The 21,476-nt window shown below is 46.2% G+C and overlaps 1 protein-coding gene across 1 annotated transcript in view; it reads right to left on the reverse strand.

The window, feature by feature from the left end:
* LOC120846999 (medium-chain acyl-CoA ligase ACSF2, mitochondrial-like) overlaps window positions 1–21,476 on the reverse strand; it is a 72,511-nt gene that overhangs the window by 41,826 nt on the left and 9,209 nt on the right. Inside the window, exons 3-8 of the mRNA XM_040218940.1 lie at window positions 19,760–19,888; window positions 19,611–19,664; window positions 13,643–13,761; window positions 13,505–13,552; window positions 10,806–10,923; window positions 6,713–6,808 (exon numbers count right to left, since the gene is read on the reverse strand). Coding sequence (XP_040074874.1) covers window positions 6,713–6,808; window positions 10,806–10,923; window positions 13,505–13,552; window positions 13,643–13,761; window positions 19,611–19,664; window positions 19,760–19,888 — 564 coding nt within the window. The remainder of the gene's footprint in view (window positions 1–6,712; window positions 6,809–10,805; window positions 10,924–13,504; window positions 13,553–13,642; window positions 13,762–19,610; window positions 19,665–19,759; window positions 19,889–21,476) is intronic.

Consider the following 21,476-nt stretch of genomic DNA (forward strand, 5'->3'; position numbering starts at 1 on the left):
TGGACAAAAGGTGTAAGGTGATACTCCTTTTTTTTTACCATGTAATGTGGGTCAAAATGAGACAGAATATTTTAATTTGGCTAGTTACTTTTATTTTGTGCTTTAATAATTTAAACAAACACAGCATGGGGATATTCTTAGATGTCTTGACATTATTCTCAGTAAATATTACATAACTGGAGCAAGCGAAACATTAAACAAAACTACGATGTCTGAAAGTCACACAATGTCTCATTTTGCCCCGCCCAGTGGAACGAAACGAGACAATGTAGTGGGGTAAATGAGACACACTTATAAAATCAGATATGCGTTTAGTTTTTACAATAAAAACACGTGAAACACATTGTGTCAGCTCCAACACACTCCTTATGAGCCTACTGCTTGGATTCCATGCTTTCGATAAACACTCAATGAGAGGCTGCTTGGCTACAAAGTTCGTTGGATACTAGGCAATGCGAGTATGTTGTGGGGTGTGGATCGCACGGTTTTCAGAACGCTCGTGCACTAATAAACTTTTTCTTGTTTCACTTTTTTTGGAGGGGGAGGGGGGGAAGGGGGGGGGGGGAGCCGAACGCCGGGTCTTGGTTTTTTTCGCCAACATTAGCTTTGCCTCGTTGGGACTTGACGTTAGAGCAGTGCTGCTCTCCGACCTGCTAGATTTCTTCTTGTATCCTACGTTAGGTACAGGAGAAATGCTCTTGAATCTTAAAGAGATACTACAACAAAATTTCGGCGCTCATTTTTTGGTCTATATGTGTTCAAAGGAGGAGTATCACATCGAACATACCAATATCTTGTTGAAAAAGTCTCGAAAAGAAATTTTAAAACGAATTAAACGATTAGCAAAGAGCACCTGGTGGATGTCGCTAACGCCTCGTTTGAAATGCTCGTCTAGGAACTTTGACAGCTAGTGACGGAGGTTGTCTCGTCTCCGGCCACGACGAAAGAAGAGGGGAAAGAGGAACTCCCCTCTTCCCGAGAATGCCTTTTGTGTGTCGCAGAAGTCGCTATTGTCCTCCTACAAGATTATAGAAGATTAACCCCTCACTCAAAATTCGTACAAAAGCAGCCGCTTCGGTGGCTGGAACGACTAGGCCATCCTCTCGCCGTCAGCCTCTCCGTAGCTTTGCTCGTCTCGAGACGACCTACGTCACGATTGCGTTGGTGTCAAGTGGTCTCCGCTGGGCCTTCTCCGAGCGTTTGACAGAGTGGGCTGTTTATAACAAAAAATACAGCCCCCAGGCTCAAAATGCAGACGTGTGATTGTCATTTACCGATATTGTAGATCATATTCAACCTATTTTTGAACACGATGGGAATATTTTAAATATTGTTAGCGTATCCCTTCTAAGACTTCGGAAAGAACGCTCCTTCTGTAGCCCAGCCTTTTTTTTTTTTTTTTTGTAGAGGCGCTGTTTTTTGCATTCCTGCAGATCGTTTCACTCGCATTTGAAGCGCATCCTTTGGTCGGCCAAAACGCATGGAAGCAGTGCAGAGGAAGTGATGCTGTTACTTGACACTTTCAAGAGTTTTGTTCCTGTCACTTTCGAGCTATGGATCTCTTGTTGTTTTTTCCTTATACACGTTCAGGCCATCCTAGACACCAGCAGGAAAGTTATATGACTCAGGAGCAACCAGGAGACTTGCGTTGTATTAGCATGCGCGTCATAGAATGCCAGTTGGCAGGCGCCTTGCACTGCGAGTATTCCGTTACGTAAATAATGTATTTCTTTATGAAAAACAACCACAAGTCGCTTAAATTTGGTCCGCGCAGCTAATACGGCGTAGCAATGAAATTACAGTTTACCTTTGCAGCATAGTCGATATCAACCGGGATGCAGGTATCGAAGCGAAACCTCGCGCTGAATTTTGCGCCTTTTTGGAGGGGGGTAAACATATCAACCTCAATTTCGCATTTTGTTTCTCAAGAAGACTCTTGCCGGCAGCTTTTATTTTTCATTCACGCAAAGTGTGACATTCAAGGCACTGCGCAGTAAAGACCAAAAGTACTCCGTTTGCTAGTCAAGGAGATGGATGGCGCTAAACGCAAACTGTCGCAATTTGCCCTCCGTCTCATTCTAACACAGCTTACACTACTCACAAGAACGTGGCTCTCCTGCTATTAAAAAAAAAATAATATCACTCATAAGGCTTATGGTTTTTTCTGCTCTCCCATTCCGTCGAATCGTGTTTCCTTTGCTACCAAATCGCTAACCTACAAGGAATCTGTGGTGTATGTTGGCGGAGTGCGGAGACCGAAATTCTGCACTATTTCGTATCACAGCGGAGGACAAAGTTTCTATATTTTCTCAATTAAAAATGCTCAGTACCGCCGTGCACGATTGAAGCTTGAAAGTTCAACATTTTAACCGAATGGCAGGCACCTTTGTTCACTGACTGCTTATTTTCATTCTATTTGCCGTCGAAAGCAGTCTCTGGCGCGTGACGGCGTTAGACTCTCTAGAAGAGCCGAAGCTAAGATGAGGCGGAACATTCAGTTGTCTCGCTGTAGCCAGTGTCGATGAAAAAGCTAGACACTTTCTGCGGTCGTTTTATTGAACATAATATATGTTACTACTAGATGTAAAAAAAAAACTTTCTCAATAGCCTCCGACAAAGTGAGAAAGGTATGGAGCAGCTTCAGTTGTCCCCGCCTCCATCGCGAGCCTGCTACCCTTGGCAACACTTCGGCGTCTCGCGCACACAGAGGGCGCTGTCAAAGCACGATGGAAGGCAGGGGGCTTGTTCTGAAGGCCAGGCGTTTGAAATCCACGCCCTGCCTTTCTCACTTTGTAGGTGACTATAGTGACTTCATTCACTCCATTAAAATAGTCAACTAGATAAAAGAAAGAAACAAAAACTATTCTGAAAGGGTAGTGCAACAATTTTTGTAATTTGCGCGAAAACTGCTTAGAATGTTTTCTGATATTTATGACACAAAGAAGCGCTCGACGGTTTTTCTCCCTACGCAATAAACATCGCGTAAAAAAATTAAAGGAAACCGAGCGGCGTTCAAGTCCTCAACTGGCAGCCAGAAGAAGCTGCCACGTGGTCTGAAGCCGATTATATGTCGCCAACGTTGATCCTAGCCCAGGGCTTAGGTTGGCAAAGCACAGGAAACGCGCATTGTTCCAGACATTGTAAGGGTTCGGCTAAGGCCGCCCTTGCAGCGATCTGATACGGGCCACTGCCCGAATGCTTGTCCAGCTATCGGTTATCACGAGCCGATATTCAGTACACCCCTCAATGTTGGGTTCAATTTATGAGTCGCCGTTCTTGCTCTATATTTGACCTTTGATGACCTCTGTCCTGAGCTTCAAAAAAAAAGATACTTCTTGCGAGACAACGTTCGCTTTGGCAATCGAATTTTACGAGGCGTGACATATGTGCTAGTCCTTACCACCGCACCCTGTACCTTAATATACACAGTATTACTCGACGTTGTGTTGATATTATGTTACACGAAAACAAGAACCCCAGTCACTGGTGACTCGGGTTTTTGTTTTCGTGTGATCCAACTGCTCAGTTAGATTAATTTTTTGACGCGTGGCATCGTGGTGGTACATGGTGCCAAACGTGAAGGTGCACCAGACGTCAGATATTGTACGAGGCAGATGACTTTATATCATCAACACCCATGTACACGGTAGTTTTGACACCCATCTGTGGAAAGGCGTTTTCAACATCACCACTAAAATGATGAGGGATGCCCTCATTCATACCGACGACAAATGATATTTCTTCTGGGATACGGCCCATTCGTCACATGTCGATTCGTCATAGGGCAACTGGTAACAGGCCCGTTGGTCACAGCGGAACATTGGTCATAGGGTGATTCGTCACGCTGGCAGTTCGTCACATAATGACTTCAAGATTGTTAAACGTTTTTTTTTCTATCTTGTTTTCTTAGGAAAGTTACGAAAGCGGGCCACTTAATTAAATCCGTACAAGGCCAGTGAGGTTGGCTACGGGAAACAAAAGCATGTCCCAATGACCCCAAGTTAAGGCAGCATGCAGCCTTTAGCCTGCATGTTGTCTTATCGGGGTCACCTTTTTTACAAAAGAACTTCGAGAACATAAAGTTCACAATAGAAAAAAGCCCACCAAACCTGATTCTTTTTTTTTTTTTTTGTGGCCCGTTTCAGGGCTTATTATGCCGATTGCCCTCCGATTATAAATATATCAATCTCGATTTCTAAATGGAGGTAGTTACTACTAAGAGAGGTAGCGATATGCTTCTTCACGAAGGACATTCCTACACTTGCATTAAGGTTTACGAAACTACGTTGTATTGGGCCTGCCGGCGAAGGGGAGTTTGTAAAACTAAAATAGTCACCGATCACGCGAAGTCTCGTGTATTCTCTTATTCAGGAGACCATACGCATGCACTTGACAAGACCAAGATAAACGTGCTTGGGTTCGTCATCAGATGGAGGAAAAAGCTGGTATGTACCAAAATCTGTTCCTGCTCTTATATTCCCAAAACAAGGTCACTAATGTCCTTTATTCCAGTGGAAGGCCGTCTAGCACCACACCAAATAGTTCTGGCTGCGGTTGCCTGTGTCAGTGACTGCTTTGCAGATTCCCGCACCGCCAACACTTCGGCGCACCATCCGCAAGCAAAGGCAGCGGGCGAATTTCGAGTACAGCGTATCATCTTGCAGAGCCGACATACGATCGAATGCCCACAGAGTTCAAAGTAAAGTGTATTGCAGCGCAAAATCACAGTGCGCGACATATTATAATAATAATGACTGTTGTACCTGCATGCAGACCACAGACAAAGGAGACTCCTTTCTCTTCCACGAGAGTGGAGAGGGCGACGGCGAACGAATGCTGATCTTTGTAACCGAGCGCAACTTGTAGTGCGCTCGGTTTGCAACCGAGCGCACTACAAAACGTACGACTCCGACAAATCGTGAAAATTGAAGCGGACACGCCCGCTTCGCGCCCGCTTCAATTTTCACGATTTGTCGGAGTCGTGCGTTTTTTAGTGTCCTGTTTGAAAACCCCTTCAGGCGACTACGTGGTTCGCGGACGGGACCTTTAACGTGACCCCGGCACAGTTCTACTAACTGTACACGGAGCATGCCACAGTCAACGGCGTGGTAAAGCCAATGGTTTACGGCTTGCTGCCCAACAAATCTGAAGCTACCTACAAAAGTTGAGCATTCAAGAGCTCTGATAAACGTATAAAACGGAACGCTCGGTGGTCCTATTATTGGATTGTGTTCAAACACTTCAAATTATGTTCGCTCGTTTTAAGTTTTTTCGACGTCGTTATGAGTCACATGGGGGCCAACTGCCTTGAGGTGGCTTACACGGGCTATAAGATAGCGGCCATCAACAATACAGGGATGTTTTTTTCACTTATCCCAGTTGGTGTCTAGGAAGGTGTGCTCCAATGGTCACCAGAGTCGCTACAATTCAGATGACGAGTTTGCTGTTCTGGTATGCGGCATTCTATTTATATGTCTTATTTTTGTCTTCAGGTAAGCCAATTGGTTACTTTATTTCTTGTTGATTTTCAAATGGGAATGCATCCAGCATTGGCCTTCTTGCCAATCGCCGACATTCCCGAGGCCTTCAAGGTACTTCTCGAGGTTTTCCCACCGATGCCTCACTCGTGGCGGACTACTTCGAGGACGTGTATATCGGGAGACCCACTCGAAACGGCTTGTCGTCGGCCACCTCTCCTCCTCTGGTTTGGTCAGTCAGAGAATCAACACAAGCAGAAAGGCCAACAAGGACGAACAGCAGCATCGAAGCGCGGCTCCGGGGACTGCACGTAAGAACTGACCTAATCCTCTGAGAACTTGGACGTTTTCTGTAGAACATTTTTGCATTTGTGGCTCAAAATTTCAGTACGGTGCCCACTTAAAAAGCTTTTTCCACGAGTGTGTGTGTTCTTTTTTCTTTTTATCCTTAACAGAGATGAAGCTGGCTCAAGTAGCGGGCGGCACGACATCTTCGAGGGTGTCCAAGAAGCGCGAAGACAGCAACCGGCGTCTTCAAATCATTGTGAGCCGCTACAATGGTCGCAATCGTCGAGAAACCCTGAGGCTGGCAGCTCAGAATATCACTTTTTAATTTTTTTTTTATTTCGCTCAATAAATCTGTTGTTTTCTAGGTACAACGATGACTTGTTTGGATGTTCCCTCTCTTTAGTAAAATTAAATATACCATACTAATCTTTATTGCATGCTCAGCCAGGTGTATATATGTTGGGCAAATTCAAATATCCGGTTCGCACAGTGACAAACGTTCCTAGGGACAAATTCCCCTATGACGAATGTTCCGCTGTGACGAACGGGCCTATTACCAGTTGGCCTATGACGAATGCGCACATGACAAACGGGCCTACACCCATTTCTTCTGCGTGAACGATAGAACAAATACTATTTCTATCATAACCGGTAATCCAGTGATGGTAGTCGATAGGCCCCTCTTTATTGCAGCTATTTCGGAGGTGTGAGGGAAGGGCCTTCAAAATAAAAGCGTACGTCTCCATGTTCAACACTTAAACTAGCGGGGAAGGGGGGGGGGGGGGTACTTTGAACTGTTTTCAGTTGTAGACGAAACACCCGGTACTTTCTGCTTTACGTTAAATCAGTTATATAATTTACTACATATTTTACACTCTATATGAAAATATGCAATAGTTCGCCTGAATTGGCTCTAGTTGTGGTCGTAATAACATAGGGTACGATACCTGCTCATGGAATCTAGCAAAGCGGCCCATGATGTTGGCGTTGTTGACAACGTTGAAGTGAGAGAGTCGCGCTGGTTTGGGCTGCCCCGTCGTACCCTACATTAAAAGGAAAAAAAAAAAGCGTATGACAGTTTGCAATGCTTGTTACGTAAAAGGACATGGTAATTTCGTTTTACGGAAAGTATTTCTACTCCATCACGCCTTACCTTACATAACAGCGAAGGGTCCGATTTCCAGTTACTAGCTTTGGTAGTAGCACCGCACGCACAAATTCGTTTAATGGCGCAAACTATATATTATACCGGGCCATATCTTTAATGGAAACATAATCTTCAAGAAAGAGTACACAACTGCTAGCTAAATGCCGTCCTCGCTAGGTGTTACTCGAGGTCGGCCGGCATTATAGGAGCGGGTAAGCGCCACAGTCCGTTGATTAATCACCTAAACTTCGCTAATTATTTTAATAGGTGAACACAAACATAAGATTTCAATGAGGAACTTGGGCCGTGTTCCAAAATGTACTTGATCTTATTCCAGGGTAAAGGTTCTGTACCCTTGGCGTTCTAAAACCTACCCACGTCCAGCGTTTTAGAGCGCAGCTCTTAGGGGCCCGTTCCCGGCTTGAGCGGCGTCGCCGTCGCCGTCGGCGTAACCAAGGTCACCACAAGGTCACGCGACCCCCCCAAGGTCATCCCAAGGTCACGTGGCCCCCAAGGTCACCCCAAGGTCACGTGACCCCTCCCCCAGGGTCACTTGACCCCCTTGGTCACGTGACACCCAAAGTCACGTGACCCCCGAGGTCATGTGGCCCCCCAAGTCACGTGACCCCCCCGAGGTCACGTGACAACCCCCCAGGGTCACGCGACCCCCCGCCGAGGTCACGTGACCTCCCCGATGACGTCATCGTCACTGATGACGTCACCGGCATCCACATCGTCATCGTCATCATCACTAATGAAGTCATCAGTGGCATCACTGATGACCTCACCGGCATCCGCATCGTCATCGTCATCATCACTGATGACGTCATCAGTTACGTCACTGATGACGTCACCCGCATCCGCATCGTCATCGTCATCATCACGGATTACGTCATCAGTGACGTCACTGATGACGTCACCGAACATCCGCATCGTCATCGTCATCATCGCTGATGACGTCATCGGAGTCCGCATCGTCATCGTCACTGATGACGTCATCAGTGACGTCACTGATGACATCACCGGCATCCGCATCGTCATCGCCATCATCACTGATGACGTCATCAGTGACGTCACTGATGACGTCACCGGAATCCGCATCGTCATCGTCATCATCACGGATGACGTCATCAGTGACGTCACTGATGACATCATCGGCATCGTCAGGTGACCCCCCAAGGTCACGTGACCCCCAAGGTCACGTGACCCCCCCCCAGGTCACTTCACCCCCCAGTACCCTTCCCTCCTCCTCCTCAAGAGCTGCGCTCTAATTCGGTGTTACAGGGAGTTGTAAACGGCTTTCACTTTTTTCAATCTGTGCTGTCACGTGATACGATCCGCGGAGTAACGGATCCATTTGGGCAAGATTTGGAACACAGCCTTGCTGAGCATCGCCGAAAACCACTAAATCAGGCAAGTTTCGATCCACTTGAAGCACGTGGGAAACGCGAGGTGCATCAAAGTTACCACTCGTGCATCTTCCACAAAGCTAGCGGCGGGAAAACGCTGATAAGAATCTAGTCATCCGCATCTCACCACGGCTAGGATTGCGCCATGCAGCGCAAGTGACAACGTTGGCGCACCCCCCCCCCCCCCCCTTTCCCGTGTTTCTACGTGGTTCAAGCCGTTCTAAAGTTGAATGATTAAGTGGTTTGTGATTACGCTCAGCAAACACGTACGATTGAATCCGCGTGTTTATTTTCATTAATCGAAAATATAATTAACTGATTTTAGTTAATTAGTCAAGAGTCTGCTTTGAGTATTCCCTTCTATAATGTCAGCTGAACTCGACAGACACCTAGAGAAGACGGCATTCAACGAGCTGTTTACACTCTTTTCTTTAAATTCTCTTTGCATTAAAACAAATCACTCAGTATATATGTATCTGTATTCAGGCAAGGGTGTTTAAACAAAGGCTTCTAAATATTCTAAAGATAAAGTGGCCGAGGGAAAAAAATCGGGAGCAATATTCCAAACACGACGGACATCAAGGATTGCATAAAGCATACTAAACAAAATAAGTAACTAACAGTTTGTAATTAACTTTGAAATTGTAAAAAAACAAACAAAAAGCATACCCTTATAATAAGAAACTTACTAAGCATCATCAAAAACCACGAAATCAACTCTTTTTAGAAATACAGAGGCAGCATTTTGTGGCCTTCACAATAAAGAACAAAAACGGTGAATTGGGGCGAAGTCTAGGTCTCTGTTTCTTATCGGAGCGCATCTCTGAACCAGCGGCCCTGCTCCCCGGTACTATGGCGCACGTGCGTTCTGCGTAGAGGCCGCTGGGGAATAGTACCACAAAGAAGCGCGCCGACATGAAACCCAATCCTAGAAGCCTCACCAAATAGAGCATTTTGTTTTCAGAACGCCATGGATGCTACCCCTGCCTTATATCTTTAAAAAATGAGTGTATGTAGTGTTTTCTCAATGATGCTCAACAAGTTTCTCAATGAAACCATTTGCTTATTTACGCAACTTAAGTTAATTAGTAAACTTTAGTCAAATATTTAAGTAATTACTATATATTTGGCGATCTTTGACGTCCGCCCTGGCTAACAATTTGTACCAGGAGTTTTCTTTGTCTACTCAACTGCCGTCGTTTTAGGGAATTCTGAGAGCCTTAACGGAAACTCCCTCTATTCATAATGACTAAAATTTACTTGATATGGTTGCACGAGCCATAAGAGTGTTATGTGTGGTTTCAACAGCCAGAAAGCCAGGCTTCATGTACCCGCAGAAATTGTGGGCGCCGGGTCGACTCCCATGAACCTGGATGGCCAGGTCGGCCAACGCTCGGACCATTTGGCCATATTTGTACTGCGTAACGGTCAAAAGCGCTAGGCCGGGCGCACCATCCGCGTTTCGCGTGACTAATCAATGGCAGAGGCGGCGCACGGGTACTCGGTGGCTGTCAGCCAAGCCAAAAGGTCACTTTTGCTTCTCATACTCTATACGTCGAATTGAATGCATTTTAGTCGATTCTCGAGATTCCATGCTGTTCCACAGGCTCAGGTATGCATTAAGGCAAACCGAACTTAAGACTGAGGGCATTGAAATTTATGTAATCTCATAGGGCATTTAAACTGACCACCCATGCGCATGGGTTTCAAAACAGCGATTCTTCTGTGCCTGGTCCCGCGCAAATAAACGAAGGTACTCAAATTTATTTTCGTAAGGGACGTTATGCGACGTGAAGATGGCATTGAGTGCTCAGCCGCTCATTCAATAAAAACAATCACAAACCTAAAGGTTTTAAATCTGGGTTTCAGAAGCTTTCAAGTCGATTATGTAATCTGACTGATTTCCATGGACTATTTTGACAATAGGTGGCACCCTCTATGCCTGCTTGACGCATTACGGTAATCCAATACGCGGTGCATGGAAGCGTACCTACGCAAAGAAAAAGAAGTTCACATTCGCTTACCTATTTCTAATATAACAATGATAATGAGGCTGGACAACAACACACGATATGTGTGGACCATGCTTCGAGTAAAGGTTTTTGACTTCTTAGTTTATAATTCCAGGAAGAAATAGTCGCGCCGTTTCTGTGAATGCGAAGCGACTAAGTCTTTTCAAGCGTGCATCTGAACAGTTCCACAACTCAGTGCGGCGAGTGGTGCATCCTAGAATGATCGCCATGTGTCCTATGATTTTCTGGGAGGGCAAACTTATGAAACCTGTGAGCATATTGCTCAAGTTGTCGGAAGCCTCTGTGAGCCACAGGCCGATTCTATCTGGCTGCGTGACTGTTTCGATTGTTAGAGCGCGGCCACCGCGTGCTGTTCTACCCCATTGCTGACCATGACATTAGTTTTCTATAAGACCATTGTTATGCTGGTATAGTAAAATATGAAAACGGTTCCGAGATTTTAATAACTTACAGAGGAAAACTGCACGAAAGCGTCTTGGTCAAACTGCGTTTTGGCAGACACAGAGTTCATGGTGGCGTCGTTTTCCGCCGTTGCCAAAGTCTTCAGGTCATCGAAAGTAATGGTGCCGCTGCGGGATATGAAAGAGTCAATGAATCGCCATTTACATGGTGGAGAACGGCTTCTGCGCTGGGCAGAGTCATCTATATGGTCCCATTTCTTTCAAGCGGCGAGAACCGGTATTTGATAAAAAAAATAGTCGATAGCAAATGGCAACAACCGTTGCCATGATGAATCATGTCAGTGCAGATAACCTTGAATCAACGTGTGTCGGCCAGTGTTGGCGGTAAAACGTTACAAGAAACGGCGTTACTTGTTACGTCGTTACTTGTAACGAGTAACGATTCGTTACTCGTTACTCGTTACTACCAACATTATTTAATAGACTTCCTCAATTTTTAATAGCTATGACATCCTTAAAAAAAAATTCAAACTTAAAACCTGGTGTCATTCTTTAATGAATTAATTGTAATATGTCTAACTGCATAACTTCTAAGTGCCTTTTTTCTGTTGTGCAATTTGATTCCCATTTCCTCATGTCGGTGCGTTCCGTCGTTTGCCTGGCCCCACACACAAGCACACCCCTGCTTTTGTGGGCCAGATCACTGTTTTTGTATATATTTCCTGTGAATAAATATTACTATTACTCGTTACTTCTTTTCATACCTAAAAAAATACACTTCAAATTCTTTTATCTTGTTAGGCGTTAAGTCATGTGAATTCTTGAGATTTTTCTGCGCGTTTCTTTTTGATTTTGTTTGAAAGTATTTAGATGAAACCACAAAAAAGATGAAGTAATTTTTTTTTCCGTTCCTGCATGAACATCATGTTTCATGAAATACGGCGCCTATGCACACCTGCACCCTCGAAGCACTAAACCGTGTTAATTCATACTTATAAAAGTAACGCAAAATTTAACATGCGTTACATTTCATCTGTAGCGGTACCGCATCCCTTTTATTTTCAAGTAACGAGTAACGCATTTTGTTACTTCTAGTCGGTAACACCTACAACACTGGTGTCGGCCTAGATTGAGTAAACATTCAAGAAAAAGTACTCTACTGGGACCGACAAACCAGAAATGTTTGTCTAGTAGGCATCATACGGAACGTATTGTCTCAGTTAAATGAAACGAAATAAAATTTTAGGACTTCTCTACGTAGACCCGCTGAGTGTGACGCACTTCTACCATCGGTAGTCCATCGCTACCAACCCGTAAATAAAAAAAAAAAAAAAAAAAAAACAAGTTTCGGGGAGCAGGTAGCCCTCTGAGGATGCAAAACTCAGCAAAAAGTATGAATAAGTTACGGGTTGGTTCAACGTTCTTGAGTGTGATCGAGACCAACGAATTACCTTGTAGCCGATTACGACAAACGAACAAACTGGCATGCTTGCATCCCGGGAACAGTCTATAGTCGATGACAGGGTAAGAGTTCGGAAAAAACTCCTCCCATTCTCTTTCACACTTGCAGAGTGAACGTGCTGCGGTGGCGACATGCTTTCCTGCGTTAGCTACGTTAAATTGAAAGGAAGTTGGAAGAAGATTCCACAGAACTCTTTAGCCGTCACCGACATTAGTTATGCACAAATATTAAATGCCAGTGATCTTGTCGCGCTCTTATTTGGGGGGGTACTTACGTCAGCACTGTCCGTGATACGCGTACTCTGCTTTAGTTTGTTTTAGAGCGCAGCTCTTAGGGGCCCGTTCCCGGCTTGAGCGGCGTCGGCGTCGGCGTCGCCGTCGGCGTAACCGCAACCCTCGTAACCCTCATGAGGGTTACGAGGGTTACGAGGGTTAATCTCATGAGGGTTACCCTCACGAGGATCACGAGGGCCACGAGGGTTACTAACCCTCGTAACCCTCACGAGGGTTACGAGGGTTAGTTACCCTCAAAAGGGTTACCTTCACGAGGGTTACCCTCACGAGGGTTACTAACCCTCACGAGGGTTACTTACCCTCGTAACCCTCACGCGGGTTAGTAACCCTCAAAAGGGTTACCTTCACGAGGGTTACCCTCACGAGGGTCACGAGGGTTATGAGAGTCACCCTCACGAGGGTCACGAGAGTTACCCTCACGAGGGTCACGAGGGTTATGAGAGTCACCCTCACGAGGGTCACGAGAGTTACCCTCACGAGAGTCACGAGAGTTACCCACACGAGGGTTTCTAGGGTTACCCTCACGAGGGTCACGATGGTTACCCAGGTCACGTGACCCCCCCCCCCCCCCGGGGTCACGTGACCTGAGGATACCCCCCGAGGTCACGTGACCCCCCGTTGACGTCATAGCCACTGATGACGTCATCAGTGACGTCACTAATGACGTCACCGGCATCCGCATCGTCATCGTCATCATCACTGATGACGTCATCGGCATCGTCACGTGGCCCCAGGTCACGTGACCCTCCGACGTCACGTGACGCCCCAAGGTCACGTGACTCCCACAAGGTCACGTGACCCCCCGCCCCCGAGGTCACTTGACCCACCCCCCCCCAGTACCCTTCCCTCCTCCTCCTCAAGAGCTGCGCTCTAATTCGGCGTTACAGGGAGTTGTAAACGGCTTTCATTTTTTTCTCGTATGTATAATGTTATCGAATCATTTCAAGAGTCATACGCATGATACACAATCACATCGCCATTATAGGGTACTTACGGCTTCCGGGTGTCGCCAATGGTGATGACGTGTTTCAAGAACGGCAGCCTGGAAGGAGGCGTCGAAAGTTACGGCGTTTCGAAGACAAACTGTTGCCACGCTGTGCGGCATCATCGAAGCCAATACGTGACTCCTTACCTTTGGCTCTTCAACTCTCCCGGCGGCGACTTCTCCAGCTCCGGTGCAATTTGAAGCAACATCTCGTAGTAGTTTTTATCTGTACATGTGTCCGCAAGTATCAGAGCCGCACATTCCGTCTGAAAGCAACGGAACGCTCTTTTACGTGAGGACGGCGCCAAACGGCCAAAGCACCAAGTGCCAATGGCGTCCAGATGGTGGAGCTGCGCCACGTCTGCTGCTGCCTCCGCGAATCAGATGTGTCGCGTATGAGACTGTAGAGGTAGTGTAACATCTCATCCGGACAGCAACCCTAGTTCAAGCTTGCGCGGCCGCGTGAAAAGAAGAATTGAAAAAAACGCACACTGACACTTATTAGGTTAGCTGCCTTTTTTTGAGACCATGCGAGAGAAGAAAAAAAAATCGATATAGCAAACTCTTCAAAACAAGAAAGCGGGATAAAAATAACTTGAATGTATATAACGGCATACTATCGACCTAAATTTAATAAAGAAAAATAGGGGAGTACGTGTTTTTCTTTTATTACATAGTCGAACGCATGAATTCATCTCGTTGTTTCCTGGCAAACTGAAGCTGTCATTATGGCGTAATATTGCGCAGTCACAGCGTAAATGTGAAGTTTCCACCCCGCTTGTGATTTTTTACGCACTGATTGTTTGCCCTAGCAAGCAAGCACAAGACGGCGCCCCAGCTTGGCTATAGTACCGAGGTGCATTTTCGCCTACCTGCATAGTGACAGACTTTTGTGGGTGACTTACGGCGCCGCACCGCTCCCGTTTGAGATTACGCGCGCCAGACGGTAGGTCGAGGTTACACACAAAATAAACAAGAGTAATACGAAATAACTTGAGGCTAGAGTCCATCGAGCACCGTGGTATGAGCAATCTACAGCCTGCATAGCATCGCCTCGCTAAAGAGCTCCCTTTACCCTGCTCTGCCCCTCACCTAGAAAAAATGTTTTAGAGAGTGCACTGTGATGCATATTTTACTGGAACATTTAGAACGACACCTTTTCGAAATACCTCAGAAATATGTAGTAAAACGTATGCGCAACCTTACGTGTGTGTTGGACCTTGCACGAAAATTCGCTGGCACCACCAGAAAGTGTTAAAACTTTTACAGAACCTCCTTTTAATGCGAATGCATTAACTGTCTCATGGAGCGAGTCGTCATCACTTGAATCGCGAAAACGGCAGATAGTTTCCCGTTTCCTTCGGTTCCATTGGCTGGCGCGCGTCGACGGGGCTCCGATTGGCCGCTGCGCTCGTCAGTTTCCACGACTGCTCTCCCCATGGCGCTGCGTGTCCATCAGCGCGCCGTTGCTTCCCTGGGCACGGAGCGCCCAAGGTCAACGTGCCCAGGGGAGCATACGCGCTGACTGGCGACGAAAAGTACGCAGCAGACGAAAAAGGGAGCGGACGAGCGGCTTGCATGCTTTCGCATTCACAACTCATAAGAAGTGCTTAAGCATACCTCGGTCCTTTTCACCAGAAAGAAGCCCGGATGATTGTAATCACTGGCGCCTAATATCGGCGCTCGCCACATGATAAATCGATGACGGTGTTCGGGTAATTTGCGAAATCCAGTGCATGTGAAAAAACTCCCCTCCCCCCCCCTCGCATTAAGGCATTACGACGTCAGATGAAGTTATCTCCCGCGGCGTGATGTCACCTGCCATTTAAGACTAAGCGTCGCGCGACCCAACGTTCTGCCTTAGTGCTCGTCCTTCGTCCGTCATTGCGTTGCTTTCAGTTTCACGGTTACTTCCCATATAAAAAGAAGAGGGTGCAAGACCCTCCGGCAACGCATACTCTTCACACGGTCCGCTCCGGATTAAATTTAAGCTTGTTTGATCGTTTCGAAATCCCCGGGAAGCGCATGAGTGCTTCCTGCGTGTGGCGCTACCAAAACCCGCTTGAGATCCTCGTAATCAATCATAAGAGAATATCACGCAGACATATTGCGTGCAGACAAATCCTGTGCTTCCCCGATTTATTGAAACCATAAATACAAGTTTACTTTTCGCATGGCGCACCTCACAGGTAAACGCGCAAGCACTCCTATCGGTTGATTGTAACTCCTTAGAAGAACCACTGACGAAGCGCCCCATATGCGGCGACGTTGCGCCTATTTGACTCAAGCACATTTCGTCACGCGTCACAATGGTGGCACTTTATTCGCGAATAAATTCATCCGGCCCATTAGGTTTATCGCACCCTTCAAGAGATCCATTGTCTTCTGTGCAAAGTCGTACCATCCTAAGTCCGCTGCGCTATCCGTCGCTGTGTGATGATCTGCCCCGTGACGTTGTAACATTGAGTGTGTGTGTGTGTGTGGGGGGAGGGGGAGGGGACAATCTTCACTTTATTATCGTGAGCCAGCTGCGTGTTGCGTGTGCCAACGGTTATCTGCTACCAGTGGCTCACCAACTTGTTTTTGAGTGAGGGGGCAAACCCGACCCCCCCCCCCCCCCCCCCCCCGCCATGGTCGGGAGCGGTGCCCTTGGTACCCCTCGGGCGCCACCGGCCAGTGTTAGCCGCGCCCTGCGGCGGCTTTTTCAGGGGAGGGACGGGGGGGGGGGGGGGCATAACACATGCCTTGCCGCCCCCCCTCCCATTCTGAGAACTGGGGGGCGGGGCGGGGGGGTAACCGCCCCCTTGTCCCCCCGGTTGGTACGCCCATGCTGCAACGGCACCCTTGGCGAAAAGAAAGCCACCAGAGCTATTATTAGGGTGTACGTAACGCACGCACTGAAAACATACTTTTTCGAACTTTTTATGAAGCAAATAAGTATGCTTTAAATGTTCCGATAGTGTTCCAGGAGCATCCCATTCGTATACGAATGGGATGCTCCTGGAACACATTCGAAATACATATTTAGTAATGTAATGTATACTAAAGTCACACTTACGGTAAACATAAAGTATGCTAATAAGTATACTTTATATAGGCGTACTAGACGTATGCTCCACGTGTACTTCAAGGTCCCTAATCTATATGGCGGGACGAAGCGGGACTGGGACATGGCCGCCTGCTGTCATTGGCCAGCTCCGCACCGTTGACCCACCGCAGCAGCCGGGCGAAGAATGCTGAGTCACCGAGCTGTGGACGCACGCGCACGGTCTGATATAACGCACAACAGAGTTACAGAGCATGCTCAAAAGGCGTTCCACATCCCAGCAGACAAAGATAGCATCGCGCAGAAGGCGATGTTTGGAAAGGTCTATACGGTTCACGATTACGACTGTTTGGCACTCGTGCAACAAGCTCCCCGAAAAGCAAATAAAAACGAGAGGAAGATATATCGAGACGTGTAATAGGACGCAAGGAGCTCGTGCTTGAAGAGTATGAAAACGCGACGATAACGACTAGACTCTCTGATGTCATTGCTCGGGCGACAACATTTGAGCAATTTGCCATCGACCTTTATAGCTTCAGTTTCTAATACCTTCCTCACGTCAAAGGTTCCGAAGTTCTTTCTACTTTTGCGCATACAACGAGCACAGGCAAGGGCAAACAGTCCGAGCGAAGATAATTTCGAGCGAATTTATTCTCATTGATCAGTTTACTATGAAAAGCGAACAACGCCCCCCCCCCCCCCTCACTCCTCTTCCTGCACCAGGGTTTAGTTTCTTTTTTTTTTATCTTTTCATGTTTCTTCTTGGTTTTCCCGGCGGTGCAGTATATTAAGGCTCCGGGCCCGCAGTCCCGCCGCTTTATTATGCTTGTTTACGTGTAATGTATGTAGATTTATTACTACTTTGGTGAAAAGGAGAGAAATTGGGGGGAAGACAGGAGTTTTAAGCCCACCTTCTATATTGGAAACTAAGTTTCTTTCACACTCGAGTTAGAACGTATTACCCTGCAGTCGAGGTGTCTTACTTAGAAAACATGCTTCGCTAAGAATTCGGGAGGCACTGACTTGCGCAGGCCACCATGCAGACGGACAGAGACAAGAGCTCCTTCACGAACTATAGTTCGAGGTGCATAAATGGCGTTGCAGTTCAGGCACCCTGGAATTTCGAAGCTGTGAATGTTCGTGCAAGGAGAGCCGCGTCCCATCCAACTTCTCTTCCGCGAACCTTGCTTCCTGCCTGACATCTATATGGAGTAAAGTCTTGACCTCCGAGGTTTTGTAGTGGGCTTATTTTGGAGCGGTTGCGTGTACGCTCTTGTCTTTAATGAGCCTCATGTTCTCGCACGCTGTTTTTGCGGATCAGTAAGCTCAATTAGGTTCCAATATTTCAAACCAGTATTACACCCTGGACACAAACAGCGAAGCTAGGTCTCTTAAATAAAATAACCGAAACCGGTTGTGGATACATGAGCACAAAAAATCGGTCGTTATTTTTTGGCAACATGGAGTCTTCCCTTGACTGCAACTGATTATGGTTGTTGCAGCTCTAAAATCAAAATAGAAGTTGAAAAACTCAACGTCATTAACTGGATCGAAACGTCCATGCCTCTTCCTTGGTGTCGTGTGGAATATTATATAGGCACCTGCAAAGTGAAAATCGGTTGGGTACTTCCCTTGACTCCGCCGTATATGTTATCAGATATTGATATTATGTGCGCTTTCGTTCTGCAAATCTTTCCTCGCCTTATGTTTTACTTAGTTCCATGTGTTGTCTATTGTCAGGATAGAATATCTCCATCTAAAACAGTAACTCCGCAAATAAATTTTATGTTTATTATCCCTGCAGGAGCACCGCCCAAAATTATATGAACCTTCTTTAATCAGATTGCCTACCTGAAGACCTGCCCGATGCGGTATGAAATTAAAAAAAAGTGTCTATTTACTTCCGCTTTGCTATATGTTGGTTCAAGTACTCTATCACTATTAACAAACGGCTTAAACAAATATTAAACTTCTTTCCTCAGTGCATGTTGAGAAAGAAATGGAGTATGGTGAATGAGTGACATTTTACTGCGACTTGCTTTAATTTTATTGAAGCGTTAGAATCACTTAAGTAATTAACCGTTTCGTACGTTCTTAACAAAGCTGCGCACTTCATCTGGCTATCACCTTTCCGGCTTAACAAGAAAACAACACAAATACAAAATTTACTGTTTATCGTTGTGGCATGTATCATCAATAATTGTCAAGTAACTGCAGAGTGTATTAATTTATATTCCGTACACTTTAAATGAACTTAAGGTAACATTACGGCGCCCCATAGCATACTCACAGCATACCTATACCGTAGCACACCATAGCATACTGGTAGTATGCGTACAAAATATGCTCAAAAAAAATTTTATTATATCATTTTAGTACGCTGATAGTAGTCTCAATGCACATAAAATACGCCTAAGTACATGTGTGAGTTTTATGTTTGCAAGCGTGCTTTCAGAAGTCAAGTAGTACACTTTTTGCACACTTAGTGTTTACGCTAAGTAAGGAGCCTCAGTAAAAGTATACTTTTATAATACTAAGTATATATTAAGTGTATTGCCTTTTGCCAAGAGCTGGCTTCAGTGAGTTACAGCATATACTTATGGCTACTTTTCCCTGCATATAGCCTGTGCTCTCATATTTCAAACTCGTAACATCCGGGTCACGCTGGGGGGCGCCAGAGCGACGGCTATTGAGGGCACACAGTGTAGCAGACACAGCTGCTCTACTTTAAGCACAGCTGCGATATTTAATCTGCGCTCTTTTAGCCCCATTTCGGCTGTATACTCTACACCAACCCTCGCCTTCCGATGCCTTTGCAGCCCCTCGTAAAACATGAAAGGCATCCTTTCCAGGCCAGTACACCTCGAGAAAGGTTGGCTCATTACCACGCAATGACGGGTTTCTGTATCGCGTTGAGCGGCTACGGGGTAATTGAAGGAAGTTTATTACTGGATTTCCTTTTGGTACGATGCAGCTCGATCAGGACTACATTTTTGCGCGGCTGAAGGTTGCAATTGTACATGTGTCTAAAAAAATAAAGAACGCTTATTCTAGCTGAATATGACTTACCTTATTCAAGCAGTACTCAAGTTCAGAGACCAGACAGAATGCGTGGATGCCAACCTAGGTAACACAATAGAGGGAAGCCAGGATTATTTGATGTGGGTGCTGTCTATGCAATAACCGGATACAGAGAAATGACTGAATCGTATTTATACCAAAACAAGTCCCGCCTTGGAGGCAGAATAAATCATCTGCGCTCCTTCGTAAAGTCTCGGACCGAGAATGGCAACCCTGGAACCCACGGGAAGTTTTAGAGACACCAGGCTCGCAGCTAGCTGATCTACCTATAAAAGAGAGAAAAAAAAGCAACGTATCTCAATATTTTTATTCGGTGCTGTTGGAAAAAGTGTGTTTCGATTTATTTTTCACATGCTGATGCTTAATTCCTTTTTTTTTTACACAAATTACTCTCGCATTGCTATGCAGGCCTTGGCAGGAAGTTGCACTAACATTCGTGTAAAAACGCTTATTTTCAATGTTCGCGCACAAAGATGACCTAAAAATATATTTTAAACGAGGATTCAACAATTCATCTCTTTGTAAGAAAGAAAATATTTTCGCCAAAAAAGAGATTAGTTTAACTGCAAGTGAATTCCTACACAGGCTTTTCGTTAGAACTCAAGAACCAAGGAATAACAAGGCCTATGAAATTGACCAAGAACGGCAACGTCGGCTGCAATACAAGCAGGACGTCAAACGGACGAAGCCGTCTGGTGAAGTGTATGAAGAGAGGCAACTTCGGTTACACCGGGAGTGGGACGCCAACCAGGCAAAAGGAGAATGGGCAATGAAAGGCGCGTGGCGAATAAAGACACACGAACGTGTGGGCCAAGAAGTGCTTTGAGAAGCATTTCCTTAAGCACTCACTCGGCGTGCTGTTCAGAGTCCGTGAATGCCGGTGGTTCTAGCGTGAAGTGATGACTGCGAAGGACCGCTTCACAAAACTGCTTTCAGCGGCGTTGTCCGTTGAGTGGGTAGAAAGATTCGTGATCTGTGCGGCGTGCAAAACGAGCTTCTACGTCGGTAGGAAGTTTAGGCTCGCACCCGCAGCAACGCGGTACCAGAAGATGCGGTATTGCAATCAAAAATCTGCGGAGCGATCTTGGAAACTCTTTTGCACGGTCCATGTCTTCTCCAGGAACGAGCGCCTTGATTATGGAAGGCTCCAATTCGTCCTAGATGTGAGAAAATCTGAATACATCCGCGGGAGGTTTCTAAATAGCTTACGCTAACCTCGCATCATCAGCCGTTGTCTACCGTTGTCTGCCATTGTCCGTTGTTATCTGCCAGCCTGGTGCGATGACCATTAGAAGCAAGCCATATCTAACTCCAAAAGCGAAGAGACTGCGTGTTATTGACTTTCGAGCTCTGGGACGCCGTAGAATCTAAGAACTGAGTCGGATGGCCCCATTCACGGTTTTCACGGGATTATCATCACCGGCGGCCTTGGCTCAGGGAACCAATTGAAAAAATAGTGCCGCGTTCACATAAACGCCATTTCCCGAGCGTTGTACTATACTGCGAAGGCAAATTTGTATGTTCGCAGTGACCTACTCACTGCAGGACATCTGACAGCAGCGCAGGTGTCCTGTAAAATCGTGTTTCTAAAGTGCTTATTTTTTCCTTGCTTTTTGTCTTGGCGTGTCTGTGTGTGTGTGTGGGGGGGGGGGGGGGGGAGAGGTGATGTCATTTCTTGTTTAAATGAATGCCGACGGCACGTACAGCTACGCAAAATATAAAAGAAGCACCTGGAAGAAATTTTTGCCTAAGCACAGTCAGTGTTTCGGTGGCAGTTCGGAAGCCGAGAAACGCTCTTTCACACTTTCTATGGACCAAATATAGTTTACCCTTCGCAAGCACACGCGAGCGGCG

This window comes from Ixodes scapularis, unplaced genomic scaffold (assembly GCF_016920785.2).
Source record: "Ixodes scapularis isolate PalLabHiFi unplaced genomic scaffold, ASM1692078v2 PGA_scaffold4__175_contigs__length_147842914, whole genome shotgun sequence".
Taxonomy (NCBI): domain Eukaryota; kingdom Metazoa; phylum Arthropoda; class Arachnida; order Ixodida; family Ixodidae; genus Ixodes; species Ixodes scapularis.